The sequence below is a fragment of the Cheilinus undulatus genome, linkage group 3 (assembly GCF_018320785.1).
Source record: "Cheilinus undulatus linkage group 3, ASM1832078v1, whole genome shotgun sequence".
Taxonomy (NCBI): domain Eukaryota; kingdom Metazoa; phylum Chordata; class Actinopteri; order Labriformes; family Labridae; genus Cheilinus; species Cheilinus undulatus.
This window is the reverse complement of record NC_054867.1, coordinates 15,830,595-15,841,938: the sequence shown is the minus strand read 5'-3', so window position 1 is coordinate 15,841,938 and position 11,344 is coordinate 15,830,595. Positions and strand designations below refer to the sequence as shown.

Below are 11,344 nucleotides of genomic sequence, written 5' to 3'. Positions count from 1 at the left end.
TTTGGCCGCCATTGCAGCCTTGAATCTTTTTAAATATGATGCAACAAGCTTTTCACACCTATAATGGGGGATTTTCTACCATTCTTCTTTGTAAATCCTCTCAATCTCAGTCGGTTGGATGGCCAGCCATCTGTAGGTCTCTCCAGAGATGTCCAATAGGGTCCAATTCAGGGCTCTGGCTGCGCCACTCCAGGACATTCACAGAAGCTTCTCCTGTGTTGTCTTGGCTGTGTGTTTAGAGTCATTGTCATGTTAGAAGGTGAACCTACAGCCTAATCTGAGTACTAGAGAACAGGATTTCATTGAAGATATCTCTGAACTCTGCTCTACTTAGCTTTCCCTCAACCCTGACCAGTCTCTCAGTCCCTGCTGCTGAAAAACACCCCCACAGCATGATGCTACCACCACCATGTTTCACTGTGGGATGGTGTTAGGCAGGTGATGAACAGTACCTGGTTTCCTCCAGACATTACATTTAGAATGGTTGAATCCTGGTTTCATCGGACTAGAGGATCTTGTTTTTCACAGCCTGAGAATCCTTTAGGTGCTTTTTTGCAGCGGGCTTTCATGTGTTTTGCACCAAGGAGAGGCTTCTGTCTAGCCACTCAGTGAGCATCAAGCTCTGAGGCCCTTTTCCCTGATTTCTCAGTTTGTCCAGGCATCCAGCTCTTGGAAGAGTCCTGGTTGTGCCAAACTTTTTAATTTATGACGTCTCTTGTGCTTTATAACAAGGCAAACCAGACCGGGTCAGTGTTTAATTATTCTTAAAATAATATTCTGACAAAACTTTGAAGTGGAACTGTTGGTGATTATCCATCATTAAAATGTTCATCTGTTATACATAACTTTAATCAAAAAATTTCATTGTTTCTGCTGATTCTGACTCTTGAAAGGCTTGATTTCATTTTAATGAGAGCATAGACTATAAATTATAATTAAAAAAAAGGTTTAAAATTTGTGCATAATGACTTTAAATGTAGTTGGCTAAAAAGGTGGTAACACAGAAATGGGTGATAAATTGTACACTTGTTCTATAATGTGGAAAATCAAATGGGGTCATTTTTGGTCCATAGGGGACAAGCGTGATTGTTTTCTGCCCTCAAAAATTAGTAATTACTTTCAACATTTTTTCAAAAATTTAACATAAATCACTCTCTGATCATTACTCATCAAATATTCCTCCAAACTTATATATATATATATATATAATTTTTTTATGTAAAACTTGCAAAAATGAAATTAAATGGAGTTAGAGCAAATTTAAGCCATCATACTTAAAAACAAAAAAATCGTCAAGCCAGAGTGGGTCGAATCTAACCCGCATGTAGTCCAAACTACACAAGGGTTAAAAACATTCTGCAGTCTAATATCGAAACCATAATTTTCTGCACCTTTTGTTAAAAGGTTAAAATTACATAAAAAAGAAAAATCATGCTCACTGCCTCAAATAGGCAGCAATAGCACTCATAGTTCACCAGAGTTAACAAAGCTCCAGTCAAGATCTAAATCCTTTTCTTATGCACATCTTTACCATCTACATAAATTTGTGTTTGCATTTGACGTGTTCACCCAGAGATTGGGTCTTTTGTGCATTCCTTGCATGCTCAGATCCAGCAGAGCTCCGAGAGGGGGATGGAAGGAAGAGGAGGGAGGAGTTAGTCTCATATAAACGCAGAGCATATGTCCGGCTGTGAGAGAACTCACACATTTTCTTCTAGAATCGAGAGGAGGTGAGAAGTGGACAGGGAGCGCTGCCTGCCCACACATGTAAGTCCTATTTTCTTCTTGATTCTAATGAAAAGCCCTGGTGTGAGGGTATTTTTAGTAACCCTAACAAGTGGTTGTTCTTTTGTTGCTTGAGGGAGACTAAAGCTAAGTCCAGTTTTCATTCCCAGACTGTAGAATGAGTGATTGTATTATTGTGAAACTTAAGAAACAGGGTTTTTAAGCCTTAATTGTCTTGATTAGATTTGAAAACTTTCTGTGATGTGATTTGCATAGAGATTGAATTCTCTGCATCAGTATGCACATTGTGTTATGTGTGGATTAATCTGTACAAAATGATCATAAAAAACTTAACTGTGTTTATCAATCAATGCTGAGACTATTGCACATTTCTGATCCAGAACCTTGTGTTTATAAGAACGTTAGGATGAAACCAAAGTAAAGGTTGAAGTCCCTGGCTCTGCCTTTTGTGACACAGCTCTTAACCCCCAGCCAGTTGCCATGCAACTCAAACTCCTTATCAAAAGGAATTACCTCAACCACCACTGGTCTCACACAGTCGTATTATTAGTGAAGGTAATGCCGTTTTCAGCCATGCTTTGTGTTCCCTCTACTATTCCCACAGAAGGAGCCCTTGTTTAAGATTCTGAATATGTTTTTATCTATAGATTTAAACCTAAACTAACAGCCTCTGAGAGGGGGAAACCTGCACTCTGGGCATCTTATTGTGGGTTTTTCCTGTGCAGATGATATTAAATAATATCCTGCAGTGATATAATCACACAGAGGTGTGTGGGTGTGCAGTTTGGTGCTGTCAGCAGCAGCTGATAATGAAAACATGAGCAGGAACAGTATTGTACTCAGCATAGTAAACACTCATCTCATTAGAGCAACACAAAGGAGCCCTCTCCCTTTGAGTGAAGGGAGATATGAAGGCTTTCATCTATCTCAGACAGATGTGCTGCTATTACAGTGTGTCCACGGCTGTTCATCACAGCCTCTTCCCATAATGCAGCACTGTTAACCATGCTGAATGGATGTTTTGCTCTGTGCCTTGGTTGCAGGATGTGGCTGACTCTTCTTTACAGTTGCACCGGTGGAGCAGCTCTTTTGTATGCTCTGTACAGATGGCTGATTCCTGCTGCCGTGCAGTATCACGGAGGACTGGCACTTTTTTGGCATGATGTTATTGTGGAGAGGATGTTGGACACTCTGACCCAGTCTACACGGCCTCAGGTTTGCCTTCTCTATAGAGCAGTGTTACTCAACCCTACTCAACCAAAGAGCTAAATGGTTAAAAAAATACCTTTGCAAGAGTCACAATCTAAGTGTTGAAATGTGGTGAAAATGTGTTACAGTGGCAAAAAAAAAGGTTAAAGTGTTGAAATGGTCAAAAAGAAATAGATTTACACTGAGCTTGCTTTGTAAACTCTCCTTCAGCAGATAACCTGTGAAAACCCAAGCAAGCAGTATTTCCAGTCACCCATTGAGCAGCACTGGTATTCTGATAGGACTCTCCCCTCAGAATATACCCTATAGGTTCTCAAATGAAGGGGTCTTTCTAGAGAAGACAGCTTAGTAAATCCAGTATACAAAACAAGGTGCCTTGCAGAGCAATTCAAGGTAAATCCACATATCTAACATGTCAAAGATAATTAAAAGATGAAGAACAAACTATTAGCCTCCTGACTTACTGGACCAATATTTCTAACTGCTCGGCCAAGAGGTGCATAACACATTGAATAAATGTAGAGCTGTTGGCTGTTGGAGACACTATGGATCCTGGCGGTCTACTTTCAAGGCTTTCTGTTCATCTTTAGCATATTCCCTGTACAGCAAAGTGTATACAATCTTCTCTGACAGGGAGGGCATAGAGGGCGAAGACAAACGGTGAGCTGTCAGCAGTCCTTAGCTGTAATCATAGTCTTCCTCAGGGATCATTTCTTGGGCCCCTGTAGCTAAACCCCAGACACTATGTTGTTTCCACTGAATGTAATGAGTCTGACATTTAAATATCTACAGATGATACTGCCATTTATGTTCTTCCCAGATAGTGTATAGACTTTAATGACCCATGCCACACTGTGGCTTGTGTCAATTGAAATCTTGAGATAAAGAATATATTTGCATATCAGAAAATGTCAGCCTTCTTGGTTAGCAACACAATCCTTCCATGTCTTGGTATTGTTATAATGCTGACCAGCTGTGCTGCACCTCATTTAAACTACACCATCCACAGACAAACAGGATTTCTTTTAGATATATTCCCCACATAGTGAGCTGTCTATAGTGGACTATATAGGGAACTCATCAGCACAATAAAAAAAACTTCTGCTCCTCAATGATGTCACAGCCATCGCACTTTTCACATTGTCATGATGGGGTACTGATATAGGGTATAATGCTCACTCAAAATATGTAGAGCACAACAAAATGGCATAATCGCTATATACTGTACCTTGAGTAAGATGTGATTTCAGCCTTACTGTGTTATATTCAAGGTGAGAAACGTACATGACTATTGTACTCAAGTAAAAGTACAGTTACTTTGCTTAAAACTGGTCTATAAATCTGTTCAAGTAAACATAAAAAGTATTCAATCGAAAGTTTACTTTAAATACCAACTACTGAAGAGTTGAGCAGTGAAATATGATCTTCTCTAATTGGCAAGAACAACAAGAGACTGGATCATCAACCAGGTTGTTCACACCTCTATAATAAATTAAAATACACTGCAAAATTGTCAGTGTTAATAAAACTCATATGAAGTTAAATTTAGCACATTTATGTGTCTATATTGGTCCACACTACAAGTATTTAAAGATTAAAATATTTTATAATATGACAGAGCTGCAAAGATTCTTGAAATCTGTGGCAAGGTGCGTCTCCTTTGGCAGAGAGTCACACTCATAGCAAAGCAATACATATTGAGAAAGAAGAAAATCAACTTTGCATCCTTTAGGACAACCATAAGTCTCTGGTAGAAGTTTTCACTCATGGTGCAAATGTGTCACACCAAAAACAACCACAATCAACCAGAAATATGAGCAAAAGAACTCCAGCAGGGATCAGTGTACAACAGGCATCATCCAAACACAACTAAACACATAAAAACCACATCTAAACACTCTGCTCAAGGGCATGATGGGAAACTCTGCCCACATATCTGCTGAGATTTGAAGTTAGTGGAGCTTAAAACAATTGATTTTTTTCCTGAGTTGAACTAACACTGGTGGGTCAACACTGTCAGATAACTACAACACTGATGACCATTCAACTCAGAATGGAGTTAAAGGTCACATATTTGACCCCTTTAAGACAAGTTTATATCGGTCTCAGAGGTCCCCAAAACAGCCTGTGAAGTTTGTTGCTGAAAAAACACTCCAGTATTGGATTTTAGCATGTCTAAAAACTCTGTGTTTCAGCCCCGCTGAGAATGAGCTGTTTCTGTGTCTGTGGCTTCAAATATTATTGAACTGTCTCTATTGGCCGCCATCTTGGCGCGGGCAAAAGAGTGAGAGTTTAACAGAGTTAAATGGGCAGACAGCAATGAAAATGCCAACTTCATGTGCTGACGCCCACAGATACGATGGGTTCCTTGCTCTGATGTTAGTGCTCTGGCCTTAAATATGTACAAGACTTCCGACCGGGTTGTTTATTATAAGTTGTTACCATACTTAAAGTACAATGCAGCCGCTGTTTTGGAAGGAAATGTGGAATCTTTCTCCTGCTATGTGCAAGTACTGACCGTCATCTGATTGTTGAAAGCCAAACTGGTCATTTTGATGTTGCTGGCAGAATGCTTGGACCTCCTTGTTGTGGCTTTAAGTATTTATTTTTTTACTCAGTGTAATTTTAATGATATCATTAAGTACAATACTTAAAATATACAACTAAGTCATATAAATTTATTGGCGTTAGTAGCAGTTCTTATCGCCCACTCCAGAAAATGTGATTGCCTTAATTTTCTACTATCCCAAAGACCCATAAATCAGTCATCAGAAGACTGGTATTTGACTTAAATGCAGGAAAATTCTCTCATTTTGATGATAAGCATTAGGCTATTATATTCACCAGAGAGAGAGAGAGAGTCAGTGTGCGGTGCGCTGTACTGTCAGTCTGAGTATCAGTTTGATTTAGGCTTTTTAGACAACATAAAGATGATCTAATAAGCCAGGAACATTCAGCTTTAACTTCGGTCTTTCTTTGTTTTGCCACTTTTTGTTGTACCATAAAGAAAAAAATCATGAGAAATGAGAAATCACGTGACTCATCCTGTCGGGACTTTTACCTGTTGAGACTTTAGTTTTCCTCATGTTGCTCCCTCTCTCTGCCCCCCCATGGATCATCTGATGATCCGTTCAGAAAATTTTACTGGAAAAATACCCTGAGGTTTTGGAATCTGCTGGCTCTGCAAGTCAGAAATTCCTCCCCTGCATGAGTAATTAAGCCGAGATCAGCCGTTGTGTCCTCACAAAGCTAATATGCACTGCAAACTCAAAAATCATCAGGTGAGAAAAAGCGTGATGACTCACAGTTTATGCCTGCCTATAGATTAAAGGCCAGTTGCAAGATGAGAGGGAGAGAAATTATCTATACAAAATTATTTGGAGAAACAAAAACTATCTAATTATAGATTCTACATATTCAATTACACCTGATGTTTCCTGTACATATGAAAGACATAATAGGCTTTTTTTATTTAAAGTTGATCAGACCCACAATTAGTACCTTGATTCAACTCCAGTAAGTAATCAGTGTCATGTTCAAGCTTTCAGCTTTATAATAAAACAAATTTCATGTAGAGTGGTTCAGGATTAAGCAAGGTAGGGCAGATTTTACAGGTGAAGTGGGCTTATTTACATTGAGCGTTCGCTAATCCCGCCTGTTCCAAGATGGCGGACCGGCAGACGCACAGTGGCTACGTTTAACAGCCATGGACATGACACATGAGGGGAAATCATCTTGTTTCAGCACACACTTTCTGAAAGGTGGAGAAAGAAAGGGGGGAGGGAATAGTCAAATCTAATAATGAAAGATGGTCTTGTTTCATATTTTTACAATATTCATTTGTAAATACCTGTAGGGGGTTTCTAATGAGCCCTTGAGGGAATGTAACCTGTAAATTTTCTGTTTTTAACTGAGATCTGTGAGCGACAACTGGCCTTTTAACCAAAACTATTTGTCTTTTTGTTAAAGGGAACTATTAAAATAAGGTACATTTAAGTCATCATATTAGTGAGTCTTCTGAGTTTAGGCTGTAAGAAAGCCTGCCTACAAATGTAAGGCAGAGTATAACGCCTGAAGATAAGATTTGTTCATTTCCGGCTGTAATCCCTGATAATAAACTTGGCTTTTTAAGATTTTAAGAGCTGAAACTTTTTCCTTGTCCATTAATTTTGAAACATTAAAGAATCCTTAAACTATTGAGCACAAAGACAAGATCAGGCTCTTCTCAGGGGAAGTATTAAGATGTGGATCCACTGTTGCATCCATGCAGCTCATGTCATATTCTCAGTATGGTAATGGAACACTTGCCTGCCTCTTTGCATTTGAATTTTCTCTCTAAAACTCTAGTTAAAGGAGAATCCTCCCAACAAGTCAAATGACTGCATATTTCATGTTTTAAGTCAGTAAATAATGACTTATCTTAAAAGTAACAGTGATGACAGGTGGACTACAACATGCCAGCAACTTAAAACCCTGTTTGCATGGGATGCATATGGCCTAGTGCAGTGGTTTTCAAAGTGTGAGGCAGAACTCCTCTGGGGGGCGCCAAAGCACTACAGGGGAGGTGCTGAACCATAAACCAGAAAAAACAGTGACTGGCTTTCCTTCAAATACACTTCTGCTGTGTGTGGCAAAACAGACAGATTTATAGTTACTGCAGACACTATACTATAGTGTGGACTATACTAGTTTGGATTTTCCTGCTCAACAGCCACAGCGTTTAACTTCCAAAGATGAACAAGCTAAAGACAGAATAAGGCTGTATAAACCCTGGGGTCATATTGAGACAAATCACTAATTCTAATGACCAAAGCCAGGGGAGTTTTGACAGGAAGTAAAAGGAATTTCAGTCACTGAAGGTAACTCAGACATTTAGCACCATAAACACTAAGACAGTCACAACAAGTGAAGGTTTTTGCAAGTGAAGGTTTTTTTTTTTTGGGTACCAAGTAAGGCTGGAGTGGAGGATGATCTGCAGTTATGCAATCCTGCATCAACTGCATGGATGCAAACTTAAAGATCCTTCTAAATTAGAGCGTAAAGCATAAAAATCAGGTAGTATGGACCCAGACTTAACTACTGAAACTAAACAATAATGATTTCCAGGGTGAGATGGATGTTTAAAGACATATGCAGAACAAAATATCAAAGATATAAAAAATATAAAAATGTTAAAAGGTGGGACATAAATGTTTGAAAATACAGTCTAAATTTTCCTTATTTTTTTATTGAGATGGGGGTCATGGAAAAAACTATTTTCTCCTCATATTCTGTGCATTCCCTGTGTACTTGCAGGTTAAAAATGACCCACCTTCACTAACCCCCAAAATAAAGCAGCTTAATTTGATTTAAACACCAAATCTGCATTGATTGAAGAAACAACTTGTCACACATCACAAATTGTGTTAGAAAATGAGTTTTTCCTATTCCCTCTTCTCGGCAGAAGGACTAGGAGACTCGTCTTTAATGACACTGTCAACTGTTTTCTTAGTATATTATTTTTTATTGTAGTATTTTGCCAATGCAGTATTTGTATAGTATTTATACAGCCTAAGAAAGTAGCAGACAAGTAAAGAAAAAGTAGTTTTAAATGCATTTTTATTCAAGGATTAAGTTTGACACAGCAGAGTGCCAAACCAGAATATGCTCCCATATCTGACCTGATGCAGCATGTGTCTTACAGTCCTTCTTTGGTGGGCAGAACTGACACCTCTTCCTCTTATTTGCCCCACCTGAGGTAGTATCTGGGCTATCGCTAAATTCATGACACTGTCATCTATAGCGCCCTAGAACCTCTGAGTAGCCACACTGACAATGCGGCAGTTTTGTTATATTTCAATCATGAAAGCCCAGCTGTTACCAGCATTTCTTGACACTGTCATCTATAGCGCCACCTGTCTGTGTCAGAGCCAGTCACAGGCAACGCACACCATAGGTGAAGACCACATGTCCTGTCATTTTTATAGATGTTAAACGTGAACAGATATAAAGCATTTTCACATATTTGTGCTATGAAACTGACTTTATGACTGTGATTTATGTCAGGTCATTTTGATCCGGGGAAAAACAGTAGTGCATTTAGGTGGGGGCTGGCTCTGTTCTGCTTGTGGCTGAATGTACTGTATTCAGGGACCTGAATACTTACTGAATGTACTGTAAATGACAGACAGATGGCAGGAGAACAGCCAATGTGAACCTAGAACACATAAACACCAAGCAGGTAACATTTTGGTAGGCAGTAGGTAATCACAAATACATGAGGATAAAGGAGATTTGTAAGAATCATCACCAAATTCTATATTTAATTCTTGTGTAAAGATGAGTATACAGTTTAAGATATTACTGAGATTCTACTGTAATTTATTTGAGGTTTAACCTTTAAAAGAGTGATGGCAATGGCATCATCAAGAAGTTTTTTGTTGTGCTGATGAGTCCACTAATAGTCCACTACAGGCAGCTCCCTACATAGGGAATAGGGAGTAAGGGATTAGTGTGTGATTTTGGATTCAACCTATGTTTTCTCATTGACAGTCTTTGCACCCTTCTCCCTCTTTTTTTTTCCAGTTTGACACAACAAAGGTGTGCCAGGACTCCCTTGTAAAAGAGGTTTTTGTATCTCAGTGGGAATACTCCTGGTTAAATGAAGGTTGAATAAAATAAAATAAAATTACTACAGACACACTCATTGAAATATAAGATAAGTCTTTCCAATTTGGCTGTGATTTGAATTAGACTTGAAAGGATACGTGCCTCTGCAGGTTGGCAAAGATGCAAAGAAAGGACTCTGAAACTACATCAGCAGATTAAATCTGCATATTGAAAAGAATTTCTTTAACCCAGCAGTTCTTTTATGTCTGCTTAACAATCAAACACAAAAGGATTAATGGATTAAATAAGAATGATCCAATGTTCAATGGTAAAGTAGTACTATTTTTTCCTCTCTCTTCAGAGGCTCCTGAGTGCAGTACAGAAAAATGCCACTAGAGGGGACCCTCAGAGCGTGGTGAAAGCCATCGATCAGTTCTGCAGACAGAAGGAGTGGGCCATGAATGTGGGGGATGAGAAAGGTGCTGATTTCTCATTATGAAAAAAAGTGCTTTAGTGTGTAAAATCATCCTCTCTCTACCTAAAGTTTGTTTTTTATTTTCTTTTTCCTCCACAGGCTGTATTCTTGACTCAGTGGTGTCTGAGGTAAACCCAGCTGCTGTGCTGGAGCTGGGGACCTACTGTGGATACTCCACAGTGCGGATTGCAAGCCTGCTTCCCCCTGACGCCAAGCTCATCACCTTAGAGTTTAACCCAGACTTTGCTGTAATCGCCCGGCAAGTCATTGCATGGGCTGGATTAGAAGAAAAGGTAAGGTCAGATTTAATTTAACAGACTGAAAAAAGAGAATAATATAGTATTTAGAGCTCAGAATCAGCTTGATTTTTTTTCTAGGTCCATTTAGTGGTTGGAGCATCTGGGGACTGGATCCCAAAGATGAAGGAGCATTTTGGGTTGAGCACATTTGACTTGGTTTTCCTGGATCACTGGAAGGACCGCTACCTTCCTGACACCAAACTGATGGAGGCGAGTTTCTTATGCAAATTAATTTTCTGCTCTTATTTCCTGTCCTTAATGCAATTTTCCCTTTACTGCAGGAGTGTGGCCTGCTAAGGAAAGGAAGCATCCTCTTAGCTGATAATGTCGTCTGCCCAGGAGCTCCTGAGTACCTGGAATATGTCCGCAGCAGCTCACAATACGAAAGCCAGTACTTCAGATCTCACCTGGAGTACACCAAAGTGGAGGATGGCTTGGAGAAATCTGTTTTCTTAGGGTAGTTTTTAACACAAATCTCGTGTTTTACATAAGTGACCTCTTAACTCTGTTCTACTGAACACTTTTACATGAGACACCTCTGATTTTCTAGTACGTCAGTGTGGGGTGACTTGAAATAAATGTGTCATGTGAAGGGAAAACAAACATTTTCTGTTTGCTTCATTTTTCAAACACCACATGAAGAGGGTCCATATGTGAAGTACATGGTGAGGTGTCAGTCAAGGCTGCCCATAAGGAGGGATAAAGAGGAGCGCTCTCTGGGGTCCAGTCAAATTAATGGGCCCCAGAGAGGTCAGCAAAATCATGGTTCATTGTAAAGTCAAGCTGTGATAACCATATTTTATTTTTAACCTGAATAATAACCACAAAAATAACAACAAAAATGTATTGTATTTATTTTTTATTTTGGAGAATGGTATACCCTTTTTCAAACTGTAAACTCATTTTCTAAAAAAATAATTACCTTTGTACTGTTAATGTTAACAATATGGATAAAAAGCTGAAGTAAACAGCAAAGTACTTTCAGACTTTATAGCTGAGCCTTGATGTGCTCAAACATCAGGATGCC

General features: G+C 39.1%; 1 protein-coding gene across 1 annotated transcript; it reads left to right on the top strand.

Annotated features, from left to right (window-relative positions):
- The first annotated feature begins 1,654 nt into the window (after positions 1–1,654).
- comtb (catechol-O-methyltransferase b) lies at positions 1,655–10,871 on the top strand. Its single transcript, XM_041783797.1, has 6 exons — positions 1,655–1,767; positions 2,790–2,961; positions 9,905–10,022; positions 10,118–10,311; positions 10,396–10,527; positions 10,599–10,871. Coding segments are annotated over exons 1-6 (798 nt in total). The 5' UTR covers positions 1,655–1,765; the 3' UTR covers positions 10,779–10,871.
- The last annotated feature ends 473 nt before the right edge of the window (positions 10,872–11,344 follow it).

Excerpts from the sequence above, each read along its gene's own strand:
- comtb (XM_041783797.1), top strand. Across the intron at positions 2,962-9,904 it reads CCCAGTCTACACGGCCTCAG|AGGCTCCTGAGTGCAGTACA; the intron begins GTTTGCCTTCTC and ends CTCTCTCTTCAG. Across the intron at positions 10,312-10,395 it reads GGGCTGGATTAGAAGAAAAG|GTCCATTTAGTGGTTGGAGC; the intron begins GTAAGGTCAGAT and ends TTTTTTTTCTAG.